This window comes from Ailuropoda melanoleuca, chromosome 13 (assembly GCF_002007445.2).
Source record: "Ailuropoda melanoleuca isolate Jingjing chromosome 13, ASM200744v2, whole genome shotgun sequence".
Classification (NCBI taxonomy): domain Eukaryota; kingdom Metazoa; phylum Chordata; class Mammalia; order Carnivora; family Ursidae; genus Ailuropoda; species Ailuropoda melanoleuca.
In genome coordinates, this window is record NC_048230.1 from 1624431 (window position 1) to 1642070 (window position 17640).

General features: G+C 56.5%; 3 protein-coding genes across 9 annotated transcripts in view; 1 reads left to right on the top strand and 2 right to left on the bottom strand.

Annotated features, from left to right (window-relative positions):
* Positions 1-1360: 1360 nt before the first annotated feature.
* On the bottom strand, positions 1361-14992 carry DPH1 (diphthamide biosynthesis 1). Of its 6 annotated transcripts, XM_034641824.1 has the most exons (16): positions 14909-14992; positions 13499-13673; positions 9594-9746; positions 9408-9471; positions 7659-7780; positions 7465-7569; positions 7084-7241; positions 6836-6957; positions 5104-5172; positions 4528-4684; positions 4295-4395; positions 3251-3329; positions 2840-2980; positions 2593-2672; positions 1630-1873; positions 1361-1502 (listed from the first exon to the last, which is right to left on the bottom strand). In XM_034641824.1, the coding sequence occupies exons 4-15, from the start codon at positions 9458-9460 to the stop codon at positions 1858-1860; spliced, it is 1203 nt and encodes a 400-aa protein (XP_034497715.1). In that variant the 5' UTR covers positions 9461-9471; positions 9594-9746; positions 13499-13673; positions 14909-14992; the 3' UTR covers positions 1361-1502; positions 1630-1857. The 6 variants fall into 6 exon arrangements, with proteins under 6 accessions (XP_034497715.1, XP_034497711.1, XP_034497712.1 ...); XM_034641820.1 differs by lacking the exons at positions 13499-13673; positions 14909-14992 and adding an exon at positions 11483-12137; XM_034641821.1 differs by lacking the exons at positions 13499-13673; positions 14909-14992 and adding an exon at positions 11483-12134 and having other exon boundaries at positions 2571-2672.
* Positions 1880-2564, bottom strand: OVCA2 (OVCA2 serine hydrolase domain containing). The gene has a single exon (XM_034641825.1). It carries the CDS (start codon positions 2524-2526, stop codon positions 2056-2058), a length of 471 nt encoding a protein of 156 aa, XP_034497716.1. The 5' UTR covers positions 2527-2564; the 3' UTR covers positions 1880-2055.
* A 37-nt stretch (positions 14993-15029) lies between the features above and the next one.
* The window catches only part of RTN4RL1 (reticulon 4 receptor like 1), a 67704-nt gene continuing 65093 nt past the window's right edge, over positions 15030-17640 (top strand). Inside the window, exon 1 of one of the 2 annotated variants that reach the window (XR_004619920.1) lies at positions 15030-15144. Coding sequence is in view for 1 of the 2 variants with exons in the window: in XM_011223410.3 (XP_011221712.1) it covers positions 16015-16027 (13 nt within the window). In the remaining variant the exon portion in view is untranslated. Of the gene's footprint in view, positions 15145-15472; positions 16028-17640 lie in introns of those variants that run through there. The other variant, XM_011223410.3, reaches the window with a different exon arrangement.

Consider the following 17640-nt stretch of genomic DNA (forward strand, 5'->3'; position numbering starts at 1 on the left):
TCTGAGTCCCCTCCTTTTGCAAAAGAAGGGATCCCTTTAAAACACCAAGTGCACGCAGAAGCAGACTATAGCAAGGGGGAACTATCCTCCCATCCCCACTTTCTGCTGTAAAGGTCCTAAAAGGTCTGTTGGGGGGAGGGTAACTCCAGTTTTTTCTTTTTTTTTTTTCTTAGACAACTACTATCTGTAGTGAAGAATTCAGGATTTGGGGTAATTTAAGGGATATTAGTCTGATTGTCTCAGGATGGGCTGGAGTATCTGTGCTATATGCCCTAACCCAATTTCCACTCAATTCCTAAACTCCCTTGGGGCAAGCTTGCTTGAGGGCTAGATCAGGACCTCCTGTGGTTTCCAGAAAAGGACCAAGGTGGCGATCCTGCAGAGGCACGGCTGAAATCAAGAGAGCAGGATGGGCCACAGGTGGGGGCACCAGAAGTAGGGCAAATAGCTAAAGTGGGCAGTCTTTAGAGTGCCTAAGAACAAATGCACTCTAAAACTGGAGGGGCTACTTAGGCCTTGGCTGGATCACTACAGAGTAGCATTAACCCCAGAAACTCTGTAGGTGAGGGCAGGTTTGTGAAAGGGTTTCTTCTCTGTGGTCTTGGGCCTCTACCCAAGGTCTAGCACCATTCCACCCTTCAAGTTTGTAGTTCAGAGGGGCTAAAGCAGTTCTGGAGGAGAAAGCAGAGAACCCAAGAAGCCAGAGTTCGACAGAAGCCCACACACAACCCTCAGGGATCAGGATGGAGGAAGCCTAACTCAGTGGAGCCCAGGCAGCACCTTGCCAGGTGATCTCTTCCCAGAACTTCTTAGCTGTAAATCCTTCCAACTCCGCCACCAAGGCCTCCTTTCCTTCTGCTTGGGACTTGAGACTTCTATAAAACGTGTGCACACACGAGCTTGTCCTGGGAGCTCATAACTGGAAACACTTCCCTCTTTGGAGCTGCTGTGGAGGCTGTGTGGATGGCCAGGTATCCAGACTTCTGTTACAAAATGGGTTTTTCTGTGTGTATGAGGAAAAAGATGCTCAAATTCACAATCACCATTTTATTATGTGGCAGTCACAGCAGCGTCAGCCCTTGCTTTTCCCATGTCACCCTCCACTCATCCAGGGGTCCACTGGCCTCTTCATGTTTGAGTATCAGATGCCAAGGTCCATTAAGGTCTCCTGATCTCTTTTTTCTAAAGGGTAGAGCTGTCCTTATAATAATTTGAGTCTTAAGAACTGATACTTGTCTCTTAATTGGTGATGGCGAAGAATACTAGCAGTTGAGCTCCCAGGGGAGGGCGAAGAGTGGGAGGACAGATTACAGAGGCTGCCCCGAGGTCATATGGGTGTGGGGGATGCAGGGGAAGAGCCATTTGTTGATTTTTCACCCTGCAAACTGGTCCAAAAACTTGAGGTAGGCCTGGCGCTGGGCCGCAGCCGCTGGAATGAAGTGGCCACCACAGTGGGTGAGGGTGATGGCTCCAATGAATCGGCTAGCCAGTTGCATACTTTCCTGAAAGGGGATGACGCAGTCAGTGTCCCCGAAAACATGAAGTGAAGGCAGTGACAAGGGGCCCTGCAGGATGGGTTCCTTGAGTCCAAGGCCCCGGGGACAGAAACCAGATATCAGGATGATAAACCTTGGCAAGGGGAAGCGGGGATCGCCGGCTTGGCCAAGGGCACACGCAAGAGCTGCTAGCGCAGCCCCCTGGCTGAAACCAAGGAGCCCATCAAAAGGCCCCAGTTTCTTCAGTGCCTGTGCCACGGATTCCAAGGCTTCCTCTAGACCTCTGCACGCTGTGGGCTGGCTCAGGGCGTTGAAAACGTCTGCCTCCTGTTCTGAAAACCACCAGCCTCGGGGCTGCTCCTCAGGAAGGCAGGGCTCTACAGCGATATAGGGGAAAGGATCGGGTTAGGGACAGCGTATCTAGCGGATGCGAAATGAAAAAGGGAAGGACGGAGGGTTTGGAAATGACAAAGAGCAAAGAGGCCGCCGAAGGAAGAGAAGAAAATCTAGGGGAAATGAGGTGGAGAGCACAGTGTCCTGACAAGACCGGGAAGACTGATCAAGGCGGAAGCCTGGGAGGCTGGGACGGAAGCAATGAGGAGTATGGGCAGGGGGAAGGGACGAGGCGAGGATTCAGCGTGAGGGTACGCTGAAGGGTGTTACGGAAACGAGGCCAGATAAAAGACTCGGAGTGCATTTCCCAGACAGGGCCCGTCTCACCGGAGTCCGGCCCGGCGTCCTCGGGGCCCGCGGCATCCGCGACCAGGTGCGGGCCGCTAAGGCACACGAGCTCGGCGCGGCCCCGCAGCGCCTTCCTCAGCGCTCCGGTCTTCTCACGGAAACCCCGCTCGCTCTGCCGGAAGCCGGCCAGGGCTAACACCCGCAGAGGATGCTGAGCCGCCATCTTGCCGGGCAACGCGGCAGGGAACGGAAGCAGGCTTTCCCCGAGCGGAAATCGAATATACGAGGGGCGGAACCAAACGCCGGCACCACCTAGAAGGCGGGCCTCAGAGCCAGCGGATATTCCCATAACAACGGGGAGGGGTAAGGCGCGGCTGGAGCAGGGGCGGATACCTGAGACCATGGAGTGTCTCACCGAGCGGGCGGCGCTCCCTTTTGGTCTCTGCAGCTGCAACCGCCGCATGGCGCGGCCGGAGAGGGGCGCGTGGACTCCTCCTGCATCAGAGGCGGCCGACTTTTGCTCAGGGTCGTTCTAAGACGTCCTCCACCCTGCTCCCCTGCATTTTCCGTAGCGGCCGCACGGCGGCGGCCTCGGCTCGCGTCGCTAGGGCGGCCAGGGCCAGGCCGCGGCTTTCTCTTCCCGGCTTGCAGTCCCTGCCTACCTTCTCCAGCGGGGGCCAGCTCAGGGCCTGGGGGGGCCGGTTCCGTCCGTGGTTCACAGTCCACGGCCCCAAGGAGCTGCCGGCGTAGAAGTCCATAGGGTAGGGCTGCTGCCAGGAAATGTCCCTCAGGGCCACCACTGCCTAGGGAAGGACAACTGGATGACGTTTGCCAACTCTTTCTGAGCAGGATTAATTAATTCAATTTACACGATGGCCTATGGAGTCCTATTATCTCCATACCACAGAAAAGAAATGTGAGGCTCAGACAGGTTAAGGGACTTGGCCAAGGCCACACAGCTAGGAAATGAGTCAGCTGTAACTAAGTGCTGCCCACCCCTCTGCAGATCCCTCCCCTGAGAGACCAGGTGCAAAGCCCACTCTCTCTCAGGTATTTTCAAAACTTGGTGTTACCTCATAGGGTGTCAGCAGCGGCTTGGGGAAGGCTGTGCCCCAGTCAATGGAAAGGCGCGGACATGCTACCTGCACCCACCTGGGAAGGGAAGTCAGGTCAGACCCAAGGGTGGGGGGGAGGGTCCTCCCCTTCTGGGCAGCATGCTGAAAAACATGACTGTGTCCCCAACACCCCCAGTGAATGTTTACTATTAATTCTAAAGTAAAGACGGGGCGCCTGGGTGGCGCAGCGGTTAAGCGTCTGCCTTCGGCTCAGGGCGTGATCCCAGCATTCTGGGATCAAGCCCCACATCAGGTTCCTCTGCTGAGTGCCTGCTTCTTTTTCTCCCACTGCCCCTGCTTGTGTTCCCTCTCTCGCTGGCTGTCTCTCTGTCAAATAAGTAAATAAAATCTTAAAAAAAAAAAAAAAAAAAAAAAAAGACAATCACCTACTCCTGTTTAGAATAACACCATAGCACTGTTTGTTTTCTCTTGTTTCCTCCATGAGGGCTCTCTGTGAGCTCTCTGAGGGCAGGGCTTAGGCAGCTCATCTGTGATCATATCCCCAGAATCAAATTTAGTTTAGTTCTGGTATACCGCAGGTGCCAACCACCCCTTAAACTCATCTCACACAGAATGACTATGATGTTGCAGTCACCTGTGAGCCCCCAAAACGAAATGGGTGTGACCCATAGCCAAGGGTAGCCCCTGCTGAAGGAGTGCTCTGTAAACATTAAAATTTCATGGAAGTTGGGGCGCCTGGGTGGCTCAGTCGTTAAGCGTCTGCCTTCAACTCAGGGCGTGATCCCGGCATTCTGGGATCAAGCCCTGCATTGGGCTCCTCTGCTGGGAGCCTGCTTCTTCCTCTCCCACTCCCCTTGCTTGTGTTCCCTCTCTCGCTGGCTGTCTGTCAAATAAATAAAATCTTTAAAAAATAAAAAAATTTTAAAAATTTCATGGAAGCAATTCCCATTGACTCCAGCCTTCAATATGTGCTGGGCAGGACTCAGATATAAACTTCCTTAGCCAGAGTCATAGCTAGAGAGGTAAGGTGAGAAAACTTACACATCCACTTCAGGAAGTAGGCTAAGCTTGCTGGGGAAGATTTCAGATAGGAGCAGCCTCAAGAAGGGAAGTCCCAAGGCTTGGAGTCGAGATTCCAGGTGCTGTTGGAAGAGGGAGGCCAAGCTCAGGTCACCATGATCAAGCAGCCAAGTCTAAGTCCCTTGGTCTACTGATTTTCCCAGTTCGGTTTCTAGTCAGTCCCCTCCTCCAGAGGCCATCCCAAGCCCTCTGACCTCCAGAATCTTGGGGCTGCCCTGGCGGCCCAAAGTGCCCAGGATAAGGCCCCAGGATCTAGCTGAACGGGCTGTGGCTATGGCTTCTTGACGGTTGGCCTGCATGCGCTGGTGATCATAGCGCTCTCTGGACAGGACTTTGCTGTATGGGTCATATCTGGAAAAGAAGCTATCAGGGTTACGGCAACAGCCATGCACAGTACCTGTCGTACACACGGCTCCCGGACCCAGCCCCTTGGGCTCCTAAATCTTTAAGCTCCATGCAGGTAATCAGGAACAGAGGCGAGAGCTGAGATCACTGTTGGAAAGCTCAGTCCCACAGCTGGAGCAGGCAAAAGTAGGAGGGGGGTTTAAGATTTCAGTGTGAATCCCAGGGGACAGGTGGGTACTGTGCAGCAGCAGCCCTGGGTCTGACGCCCGGATTCAGGACACAAGTACCTCAGATCCTTAGAGCTGTTGGCTGTCAAGGGGCCAGGGAATGAGGAAGTTTCAGCTAACTGAGGACTTCAGTGGCAAGAAACTCCACCCCCCCACACACAAGCTGGTCAGCCCAGCTCAGCCCAGCTCGGCCCATACCGGTAAGCAGGGACACCAGGGTTGGCGATCATGACAGCCTCCAAATGGAAACGGCCATCTCCCAGATATCTGCAGTGGGCAGAGAGGGGATGGTAAGTATGGGGTGGCGTGAGGCAGCAGAAAAGGCAGGCACTGGCTTGGAGGTCCGGACTAAATTCCTGGCTGCCTGTGCTGGGGGGTGGGGTGGGTGTGGGTGTGTGTGTGTGTGTGTGTGTGTGTGTGTGTGTGGGTGTGGGTGTGTGTGTGTACTGGCCTAAGTCACCATTCTACCTCCCAAGGCCCTGGTTTCCTCACATGCAAAATAAGGGCCTAAGTCACCATTCTACCTCCCAAGGCCCTGGTTTCCTCACATGCAAAATAAGGAGTTTGAACTGGAGGCGCGTAGGGCCTCTCTAGTTATGTAATGCAGCATCTGAGAACTGCTCCTCATCCCAGCCTTCAGAGGGAAGGGTAAAAAGGACAGCCAGGGCCATGGGAAGGCCGCTCGGGGCTCTAAAGACCCTAAGTTGGAGGTGGGGGACAGGTTCTCCCTCACCTAGCTCAACACAGCATGGCAAGTAGGGTTTAAGGTGTCCTCAGAGTTGTAAATGAAGTTTCGGGGTATCACCGGCTCACTCTCCCAAACTGGCTCTCAGGTCCTGTTACTGAGTTGTAACAACTGCTGTTTACTAGGTTTGCATCTTCTGTGCACCAAGGCCTGGACTAAGCACTTGTCATGTAGGATTTCACTCAGTCCTATCACACAGCCCTCCAAGGTACCTAGAGTAACCCCATTTTACAATAGCTACAACTGCTATTCAGGGATGTTAAGAAACTTGCCCAAAGTCACACAGCTATTAAGCAGTATATCTGGGACTTGACTCTAGGCTAATCAAGCCTGTCCCTAAAAGTAGCTTCCAGGCCATGGAGAAGGCAGAGCACAGAGGACAGTCTGCCACGGCAGCTCTTTCTTTCTTGGAGACCACACTGAATTGTGATGAATGGCCAACACTCAGGGTGTCTCTCCCTCCAACACACACCTTGAAATCCCCAACAGTAGACACCTATGGGTTCAGAATTATGCGGCGGCAGGCACAGGGAGAATGCCCTTTGGGGAGCAGGGCTGCCAGGTCTGGGCTGGGGAAGGCCCTGATCTGGGCCTGTCTTGGGGCAGGGGTGTCCTGTGTGGGAGCAGCAAGCCCTGTGGGACCAGCATCTACAGCCCCAGAGGTGGGGCTGAGTCAGGGGAGTGCCCCTGCCTCTTTCCCTGCCATAGCTAGGAATGGGGCTCCACTCCCTAGTCCCAGCCGGGGGAGCTGTCGGCTCTGAGGCTGGCTGCATTCACACAACATTAAGCATTTCCATTACCTAAAATAATTAGGCGGCAGGAGACATGCTGCTCCTGCTTGTTAGCTGTCCAGATGCTAAATTAATGGGGCTGCAGCCTGGGCGTGCCCATCCATCTTCTCCAATTATATTCCCACCATTTCTAGCCCACCCTCATCTTCACCCCCCCAACCCATGAGGCCCTCTTATTCCTGCCCCACCCTGGGCATAGCCTCCTACGTGGTGGACAGAGCACCTGAGAGGGAGACAGGAAACCTGAAACCCTATTTTGTCCCCGTTTTGCAGGGTGACCTTGAGCAAACAGTTAAAGAGCTCGAGACTCAGCTTCCTTTCCTATACAAGGAAACTCCAGCTCCCTTCTAGGGTAACTTATGTCTCTACAACTGGCCCCCCATTTTTCACTTACACAACAGCCTCCACTTCTTTGGGCAGATGGGGAGCCGTACAGCCCAAAATCTCCCCAGGGGACAGGGGCTTGCACTGGGGGACACTCACACAGTACTCAGCTTTCAGCTCCTGGGCAGCTGCCTGTAGGGATGAGGGAAGGGAAGCAAGTGACTGAGGAGGGAAGAGCCAGGGCCAGAAGACCAGCCTGGAGCACCTAACAGGGGCCCCAGGAACAGCCCAGAGGCTGGCTGCTATCTGTCCACTTACCTGCAAGGTTGACACAAACTGAATGGTGCTGACCAGGGCAAGGGAAGTGGCTGGGGAAAAGGTGAGGCGGATAGAATCCAGGAGGTGGGTAGTATCTATCCGGATGTCCACAAAGACGTACAATACCCGGAAGTCTTGGGCCGAGGTGTCCATGGGAACTGGGAGGAGGCAAGAGTTCAGGAGACTATTTTGGAAGGCCAGAGGGGCAGGGGGTCTGCCTGGGCCAAGGTCTCTGAGCAGCCAGGACCAGTGGCTTCAGCCTAGGGATACAAGGAGCGGGTAGGAGGCAGGGGGCAGTCATAGGTCCCTCAGAAACTCCTTTTCCGTCACTCAGCCGGGGACCCAGCCTGTTCCACCACCAACAGCCTTTCAAACACCCACATCTGGGATAGCAGCATTGTTTCCAAGGCAACCAAATCCAAAGGAAAGATCCACCTGCGAACAGGAAGGCCAAAGCCATCCCAGAAACTGGGAGGGACCTCCTGCCTGCAAATAGGACAAGAAGGCACCGTGATAGCGGATTAGCATGCAGTCCCGCCTCTCTGCCTCCCCACCAGGATCCTGGCCCGCCATACCCAGGCAGCTGTGGCCATAGTGAACCAGGAAGTCAGCTCCCAGGGCTCTTGCAGTAAAATCATCCACACAGCAAGCCCCATACGTCACATCGCCCATCACCATCACTTCGGCCTCCGTGAACCTGTGGGGGTGGGGGGAGACAATGAGACAGTGGCACAAGGGTGAGGTGGGAGAGAGACCTACCCCTGGGGGGGTATCTCAGGGCCCAGCTCCTCTCTCCCTACCCCCCACAATCACTTGGGCTGGCAGCTGCCACTTCTTCCCACAAAGAGTAGGAGGGGCCCAGCTGCCGCATCCCCCGGCCCTGGCACAGCTCCTGGAGATGGAGCTGTAGGGGATGGTCTCTGCAGCACCCTACTTCCTCTGTCCAAGCTCAGACCGCAAGAAGGACCCCCACCCCTCAGCCTGGCATACAGAGGGTCAAATACAGACCTCTGATGCTCTGACTCCTCCCACCCAGAGCAATGAGCACATACACACATGCGGAGGCACCCACTCCCAGGCCCTGACACTGTGGTGTGCGTGGGTATGCACGTATGGATACACACGGCCTCCCAGTCACCCAGACCCCCTGCTACCTCCCCACCCTTAGTTAGGGCCCTCTGTGCCCAGGGTGGGGGGACCCATGAACAGCTCTCCCACAGCACATGGCACCACCCACACACCTCGTGCGTCAGAAAGAGTGGGCTCTGGCCAACACATTGCCATAGGATCTGCTGCCAGGCCTGAATCACTGGGGGACAGGGGTGGGTGGGGAAGACCCCGCACTTCCCAAATTCATGACAGGAATGGAGTTAGAGGACCAGCTCTTCCTTGAGAGACTCGCCCCTGGGGCATGGGGCCTGGCTTGGTGCCTGGGGTCTCCCCATTTCTCTCCCGGGGGTATGGTGAGGAAAGCTGAGCTGCTGTCAGTCAGCAACCCCCCTCCTCCCCCTTCCCCAAATCAGCCTGTGCACAGAAGCAGATTATTCAACTCCTTAAAATGCAGCCCAGGCATCTGAGTCAGCCAGAGCACTTAATTTTTTATAGATTAAAATGTATGCAAATTGGCCTGAGCCCCAGAGAGCATCCCCAAGGGGCAAGAGGGTGGGAGCTGGGAAGTGAGTCTGTGGCAGTGGATGAGAAGCAGAGTGGGGGAGGGCACCAGCAGGGAAGTGGGAGGTTCCCATCACGAGATGACCTCCCCTTTCCCCATTCCCCCTCCCTGTTCCTGTGCTGGCTCCAGATGGCTGAGCACTCCCCACCCCCATCCCCCAGGATGGCTCATTGTAAAGAAGAAACTTAGAGAGGGGAGAGGACTGAATACCATCTCCTAGACAGTTCTCCCCCACCAAGCCCCTCCTTGCCCTACTCCCCCAAATGTGTCAGAGAAAAAGGTTTCCCTTGGCTAGACCTGATGCTGACAATTCAGCTCATTCTAGGTCAGCCCTGGGGATTAAGTTCCTCCTCAGGCCCCACCACCTGCACCTGCTCTAGGCCCAGCTTTGAAGAGCCTAGAACTGACTCATTCCCTCCCCCCCCACCCCCCGTTAATATTTTAGGGAAAGAGATTTATACAGACAAGCCGAGCTGCATAGGCTGGGATCTCAGCAGGCTAGGAGTTTAGTTTTGGCTTTTTCCCTTTGTGTGCGTACGGTTGTGGGAAGGGACAGAGTAAGACCAAGGTCCAGAAGGAAAACATTCAACAGGCAGAGCTATAATGGGCATGGGGAAGGTCTTGGCTTAGCTCCTTCTCCAGTGCTCCTCACCTTTCCAAGATATCCACAATAGTGCAGGCAAAGAGGAGAAGGCCCTCAGGCATTTGCAAGGCCACTGAAAAACAGAGCAGAAGACATGAGAGCAGAGGGATGGGAAAATGCTGGAATGGGGATACTGTCCCTGACTGAGCCAGGCAACCTCTCCACCCCACCCCATCTCAAAGCTTGGGGGCTCACCCTTCTTGGCCCGGGCCTGTTGAATCCTCCAGATGGTCTTGGGAATCTCAAAGTTATAGTTGGAAGGCAGGACTTGAATGGCTGCCTGCAGCTGGGGGTTGTTCAGGATCTCAGAGGGGATCTGATTGGCCAAGCGGCCCCTAGGGGCTCGACCTAGGACGACGCAAAGCTTGAGTTGGCACCTGGCCTAAAACAGAACCAGACCCAGTTAAGCCGTTAACACCACCCAAGTTTCAGGCTCAGATCCCAGATGCCAAGGGGGTTGGCCCAGCCTTCTTCCTCACTGAGTTCATTCTGAAGCTGGAAAGACAACCCAGAGCCAGGAAGAAATCTGCATAATTAGTTTCCATATTGCGAGATTACGGGAATCAAAGACTTGAGCCCATGAGTGGGATGTAGTTCACCCTTTACCTTTGGGAGAACAGAGGTGATACTAGGAGACTGAACTGAGGGGCAAACAGAAAAAAGTCCAAACGGCTCCTTGAAAAAGAACAACTCTGAGGAAAACCCAAAACCCAGCAGTCTGGGAAGATGTCCTCCCCCACCCCCGCCCCCAGGCCTTGAGAACACCTTGAAGTTCTGAGGTCCTAGATATGAGATCTATAAGCAAACTGTTGTAAGTACTAATTTAAAAGCCTGCTCTCTTTACTCAAGTCCCACTGACTCCGTCTACATTGGTGAATCTCTACACTCTTCCCTCTCCTTATTTAAAAGGGAAATAAACACCAAACATTTAACTGACTTAAAAGGTTCCTTAGTCCCACTGTTCCACTCCAGGGAAAATGAAAGAACACACTCTAGTTAGGACTGTGGGCAAACAGGTAAGGATAGAGAAGTGACGTCTCCCTTTAGGAGCTAGTAGTCTAGCAGGGGCAAATGTAGGTATACAAATTACAACCTGATTAAAGGAGAAAACACTGTAGCCCATTAGCAAAGCTGCAGCCCTTAATTTGCATCCTATTTCCCACAATTCAGCTTAGGTCAACCCCTATTATATCTTTAGGAACCAGAGTTTGGGAATGTGATAAGGAAACAAGAAATTAATTTATTGAACAAACATTTATTGAATGTACTTTGTGCCAGAACTTCTGCTAGGGCCCTTTACTACTACGGGAGGGATCCTCCCAGACATGACCCTTCACCCTCTGCCTGTGGGTGGGCTGACGGTAGTGATGATGGTGCAGTCGAGAATTCGCATTGGCAGGCTGGGATCCTGAGACGATATTTGAATGTTACCACTGCCATCATTTTTGTTCAGTTGTTTCAGAGGCCTTGGAACTACCAGCCCATAACCCTGGGCCCCTCACAGAAGCTCCTCAGATAGGGCAAGTCCCTTGTGGTCGTTAGGGTCCCCAGGACTAGTAGGCGCCTCCTCCTTTATCACGTGTCTGTGATCTGTTTACACCAGTATTCTCAGGTAGACGGAGATCCCTGAGGACAAGACTGTCGTGTAGTCCCTGCATCCAGCAGAGGCCTGGCAGTCGGTCAGCGCTCAGTAAGTGCGCCTGGTGAATGAAACCATGTGCCTCTTTCCTGAAGGCATTCCCCGAGGGCCCACTTGTGGAACGGCCGCTACAACGCGCCCGGCTCTCTTCTTTCTCAAGGGGTCCGCCTCATCCGTGAGTCCTCCTGTGCCAGGCGGGGGGGGCAGCGTTTCCGGGTTGAGGACTGCAAGCTCCCAGGAAGGGCTGCTCCCGATCGCGCCCTAAGGCTGCAAAAGGAAGACCGGTCCATCGGGCTCAGCGAAAGCCGCCGGAGCGAGTGACGGAGAGGCCTTCCGGTTCTGGCGCAGAAAGGCCGCCGCCATTAGAGGGGGGCGGTTCTGTCCCTGGCCTTGGGAACCTAACTCGCTATGCGAGGTCCGGAGGCCTCAGCGTGATAGCACCCACCTCTACCAGTGCCGTTTCGGCTGCCGGGCTCCGCCGCCACGGACTCCGCCAGCGCCGCCATCACTGGCCTGTCCACGTGGAGACCAGAAAGGCAGCGCTAGAAGAACACGGAGAACTCAGACATTGCGATCGACCGCCAATCGCTAGCTAGGGGCGGGGATTTGCTGGGCGGAGACCAGGAAGGAGACGATAGGGGCGGGGCTGTCGCGGGTACCCCTCAGCCCCGAAGGACGGGGCCCCCCCCGCCTCTAGCAGTCCAGTACCATCGCAGTTGCTCTCCCCCGACGACCCAGTCTTCATCTCCGCACCCGGTTTGCCAGACCTGGCACTCCCGGACCAGTGCTCCTCTGTTTGCTGACTCCCTGCCCGAATTCTGTGGGCCAAGTCTTGAGAATGGGACCCGCCCAGGTATCCCTTTTGCTCCGCTCCCAGTCTCCCCTCCTGGTAAGCAGTGGAGGGCTTGTAAGTAGGGCCACATTCTGTACCTCAGAGGTCCCCACTGCGCAAACAAGACAGAACTCAGCTCCCAACAGCCCAGCTCCAAGCTGAGTCTGGGGGTTGATTTCCAGAGCACCAGAGTGCCCTTACCTTTAGAACCAACAGTGCCGATGCAGAAGGGTCCCGTGTGGAAAACTGCTACCAAGGGAAGGCCCCAAGGCTGAGGGTGCTTTCCGGGGCGGGGGGGTAGGGGAGTGGGGGACACAGTCCAGGGAATCCAATCGCCTAAACCTATCCACCGTTTTCCCTGCCTTGGCTGCCCCTCAGGCCAAGTTAGCCTTTCTCTTGATCCGGCCTGGGCTCCTGGGATCCAGAGAGAAGGCAGAGCAGCCAGTGAGACAGCCTTGACCTTTGGTAGAGCTGAGTACCTGCAGGACTGACCCTTAGCAAGGTCTGCCCCATACAGCAATAGTCCCCCAGGGCTGTTTGCCCATCCAGGCCTCTGGCACCATCTTTCTCTCTCTGAGGTGGTGATATGAGCACAGCTGGCCCTTTAAGGTAGCTCTGTGGGCTGGGGCTCCCCTGGAGGCCCTCCTTGCTTGGAAACTCCTAATTAAGGTACATGGAGAAGTGAAAAACAAGCAGCCAGGGACAGGCCTGCCTGGGCGGCTGCCCAGAGAGGAGAGATGTATGGGCTGGCTGAGAGTGAGCAGCCAAGGGGAAGACCAAAAGGGGTCAGTGCTCTGGGTCTCAGGCCACCGACCGATACTCTTAGGATGGTCATAGCTTTGGGTGGGACTGTGGCCATCATGGGTCCCTGGAACACCCTTCTTGCCTTGATAAGAGCCCAGCCTGGACTTCCCATCTCCCCCAGGTTCTTTGGACTCCCAGGGTGCAAGATCTCAATTCCAGGGATCCCCTGAGTGCAGCCCTTCGGGACACTAAGGCCCAGCTATGGACAGTTTTCACTCTGGTTGCAGCTGTGAGTTCCGGTGGCGGCGGGGGGGGAAGATTGACTCCAGAGTAGTGGCTTTTCCCTAGCAGGCACCCCATTCTTTAAGGGCCTTTCCCTAGGCAGAAGTGGGGCCTGCTGATGATTGAAGGCCCTCATCTCTTACAATATTGCCCCACAGCCTTTTGTGCTGAATGAGCTGATCTAGCACCCATTAGGAAACCAGGTGATGTCTAGGGGAACTAGACATCAAGGACAGATGTGAGCATGTCTCCTAAGATACTTCAGTGAAGGACATTGGGGGCTGTCCTTCAACTTGGGCTGAGAACACCTCCATCTGTTTGTGGGGGGTCTCCCTGCCTGAGTTACTCAGCAGGCTGAGTAATTACTGCCTGACAAGAAGGCGGGCACAGTGCACCCCCACATTATACCACAACACCTGCTTAGAGTCACCCCCACCCCCTGGCTGGACTCCAAAGCAGCACCCAGCCCTCCTGAGATCCAAAATAACTCTGCTTCTCACACTCACACCCAGCCCCAGCCAACATCATCTGAGATGCTGGAGTTTGTGGGGCAGGGGGGTCATGGGGAGGGAGCTCAGGGAGTTGGAGGGGGGATTAGCATACCCTGATTCAGGCCTTCACTTTGTCACTGATCTGTTTTGTGACATGGAGCAAGTTGTTCAGCCTCCCCGGGCCTCAGTTCACTCACGGAGAGCTTCTGCAGCGGCCAGTGCCTTCAAGACCAGCTTTAATGTGTGGCAGGGTGTGGGCCCAAGTCCAGCCCTGCAGCTGGTCAAGGCTAAGAGAAAGAATACCTCAATTTCAGTTCCAACCCAAGATGGACCAATCTTCTTAATCTTCAGAACAAGTTTACTTTTTCACCTTCAAGCATTTGCACCTTGTCTCCTGCCTGGAATGCCCTTTTTCCTGCTCAGACTGATGAACTCAGCCCTCAAGGCCCGATCTAAATGGCATCTCTTTGATGAAGCCTTCCTTGATCATCCTTCACCCCCTCACAGAGCTAGCAGAGCCCCCTCCAACACTTTGTGTCTCCTCCTGTCACATTCTAAGATGGTTTGGGGGTCTTTCTTCCCCAACTATGCCCTAAGCTTTTGTAGTTACATGGCTATGTAGTTAGCTGAAACCCAGAGCCTCAGTGCCATCGAATGCATGTGTGAGTGATTGAATGATACTGGCCTTCTTTTCAAACTTCCTATCACACCAAGTTTTTCTCCAAGGGATTGCAACTCATTGTCTCACTTCAGTTAGCTTTCTTCGATGTCACCTGCTCAAAGCAGTGCTCCCTGACCCCCTCATATCAGCCCTGTACTATACCCTGTTTGCTCTTCTTCCATGCATTGCCTCATCTGGACTTTTTTTTTTTTTTTTNAAAGATTTTATTTATTTATTTGACAGAGATAGAGACAGCCAGCGAGAGAGGGAACACAAGCAGGGGGAGTGGGAGAGGAAGAAGCAGGCTCATAGCGGAGGAGCCTGATGTGGGGCTCGATCCCATAACGCCGGGATCACACCCTGAGCCGAAGGCAGACGCTTAACCGCTGTGCCGCCCCTCATCTGGACTTCTCTTATTTGGTGCCTATTAATTGTAAACTCCACAAAGGCAGGGACCTTGTCTTTTTCGTTGGCTGAATCCCTAGGAATAGTAATGCCCCACACGATTGACCCTCAATAAATGCGTGTTGAATGAGTGACTTAGCCCACTCTTTTTCCTTTCCTAGGACCCCTCTTAACCCAGGCCAGTAGGTGGTGCCGCCTCCACCCAGGATCTCGCCTGACCTGAACCTTCTCTGCTAAGCCCAACTGGCCCCCTGCGGGACCTGCTTTCTAGGCGGCGCCTCCTCCATTTTCCAGGAAGCCCCGGGCGGGGTCTGTGCAGACTGAAGGAGATCAGGGACCCCCCCCGCTAGGCGGGGATAGCCCACCCGAGCCCCACATCGGTCCTTCCCTTTCTCTTAAGATTTGCAACTGGGCCTCCCTGAATGCTAGACAAGCCTGGGGGCGCGCCACACCTACCCCCCAAAAGAATAGTATCCTGGGACGCGGGATGTGAGGCGGCTGGGTTTCCCGGAGCTGTCCTGGGCAGGGCGGAGCCGTCGAGCCTCCGAGAAGGAAGCGGAACCTGCTAGAGAGGATATGGGTAGGGGTGCAGACTTGTGATCGGGGTTTCTGGGCGGTAGTCCTCGCGTCCCAGCCGGTGGGCAGAGCGCACTCTTCCAGCAGCCTCTCTCAGTGACCTCCAGCCGCGAAGGGTGAGCGGGCGGGGGTTGGGCTGCGGGTGCGAGCTCCGGGAAGCCCGCGGGGCCCGGGAGGGGCTTTCGAGTGGCCGGACGGCCGCCGAAGGGCTGGGGCAAGTACTTGGACCGACGCGGGCCTAGGATCGTCCCCGGGGGCGGGCGCAGCGAAAACACCTTGGGAGGCGGCGCCGCGCGGCTGAGCGCCGCTGCCCTGGGAATAGGACGGCGCTCGGCACCGCGAGCTGAGAGCACTTTCATAAATTTTGTATGGGAGGCGCTCTGTGAGCGGGGGCGGGGAGCTGAGCTAGAGGGAGGGAGCTAGCGAGCGAGGGAGGGAGGGAGGAGGAAAGGTGGGGGAAACCGGGGAGTGGGGGGAGGAAGGGAGGCGCCCCGCTCCGCCGATCGCTGGGTCCTGCAAACGCGCGCCGGGCGCTTTCCCGGGAGCTCGGCGGTGCGTGCGAGTGCCCTTTTGCAGCAGCCGCGGCGGCTGCCGCCCGAGGGGGCGGAGAGGAGGGGCCCGCGGCCCGGCGGCCGGGCGGCCGGGCGGCCGGGGGGCGGTGTCCCCACTCAAAACCGCCTGCAAAGAGCTTGGGGCTGCAGAAGCAGGCCGCCAGCTCCGCGGAGCAAGCTGCTTGTCCTGAGGCTGAGCGAACGCGCCGGGCTGTCAGGCAGCGCCGCGGTTGCTAGTGGGCGCCGGTGCCCTCGGCGCGGGACTCGGGCTCACCATGCCCCTGAGGGGCCGGGCTGCCGGGCACAAACGGATCCCCGGCTTGCCCCCACCTGGACGAGCTCGGATTAGCTGCAACCGGCTCCCAAGGATTTGAATCCGGACTCCAGGAGGAAGCGCTCCTAGGCCGACCTCGGAGTGGCGGCCCCGCGGCCAACATGATTCGTAAAGGTGGGTTGGAGCCGAAGGGGCAAGTTGGAGTTGAGTGCGCACGCGGCAGAGCCTCGAGCCCGGGCGCCACCCGAGAGCTCCCCGGCGCCCGAGCTCTTGGCCCGGGAGGCAGCCGCTGGCGGGCTAGAAGGCTGGTGGGGTTTGCGGGGACGCACCTGCGGAGGGTTTGCTGCTGGAGCGCAGCGCCTGTCGGTGGCCGGTTGCGAGACAGGGGATTTGCACCATGGATCAAGCGGCCAGGCCTAGGGATCTGGCTCGGCGAGGTCATTTCAAGACAACTGTGAGCTACCCATGATGGAAGGGGAGCCGGCCTTCTGGGACCTTTGCTTTGCCATTATAAAGTTTTGCAATTGCAGGCTCCATCCCCCGCGTGGGCACATGCTGCCAGTTCTGCCGCCTTGGCGGGGCCGGGTGCAGCCCGCGCTCCAGGGCGGCCAGCGGTCAGTCACCGCGCCGCCCGGGCGCTCACTGCGAGCCCTCGCTTCTCAGCCGGGGCCGGGACGCGGGCACCTTCCCTGCAGTCCTGCTTTGGTCCTCAGGGACGGGCTCTGGGCACCCAGCTGCCCAGGGGAGGTGGCTAACGCCTGATGTCCGGTTCTTCAAACTTTCCTTACGCCTGGAGGAGAGATATGGGAAGGCGGGGGCCGTACCGGCTGCGTGCGCTGCAGGTGCCAGGCTCAACTTGAGGAGAGCTGGCCCCGCGACCATCTAATCACAACCCCCCTCCCCCCTGCAGCGCGGCTCATTGCAGAGCGTTGCAAAGTTGGCGCGGGCACTGGGGAAGTCCCGCCGCGCCCCCACGTGGCTGCCGCGCGGGGAGCTGTCCCCGGGGCCCAGGGAGGGCAGGTGACCACGCCGAGAGCCCGCAAGCCTGGTCTCCCGCTGCCCCGGCCTCTGCGTCTGCCTCCCTCCCCTCCCAGGTCGGGGCGAGCTGCGACGCTCCGTCGGGACCCTATCGTTCTGGGCTGGGCCGGGTGGCCGGCGAGCCGCGGCGGCTGCGTTTGGCTGCCCGCGCCCTGCGGGAGCCTGCTGAGGCGGGAGCTCAGGTAGCTGAGGGGCCTGATCCCTGCGCTCTGCGCTCCTGCCTTAATCCGCCCCTGTTTCCATGGCAACAGACCGAGGTGTCGTAAGCACAGGATTCTGACCTCACAGTAGGATGGGGAAGGAGAAAACGGGCAGGGGGAGGTGGTGGAGGAATGGGAAGCAAAGCCCCAAGATGGGCGGAGAGAAGCAGATGTGGGGGTCATGGAAGAGACCCCACAAGCAGGTGGGACAGGTGGGTGAAGAAACCACACTTTCACTGGAAGCAGTAAAGGCTGGGTGGTGGTCCTGGCTTGCTCAGGCCTACCAGGGAGCCTCGGTTGCCCCATCGTGTCAATAGTCACAAACTTGTGTGTGACTTGTGTCTTCCACGTGGATTGGGGCAGTGCGGGGGAAATGCTGACTGCCTTTTACTATAGTGTGGGAAAAGTCTCTGTGGCTGGTTGGAGAAACCTCTTCACTGATACACCCTGGTTCCTTTTCCCTGCACGAAGGGACTAAAAGTCGTTTCAGCAGCTAGTGGTGCTGGTCAGAGTGTCTGCACACAGAGGGTGACTTTTACAGAACTGAGC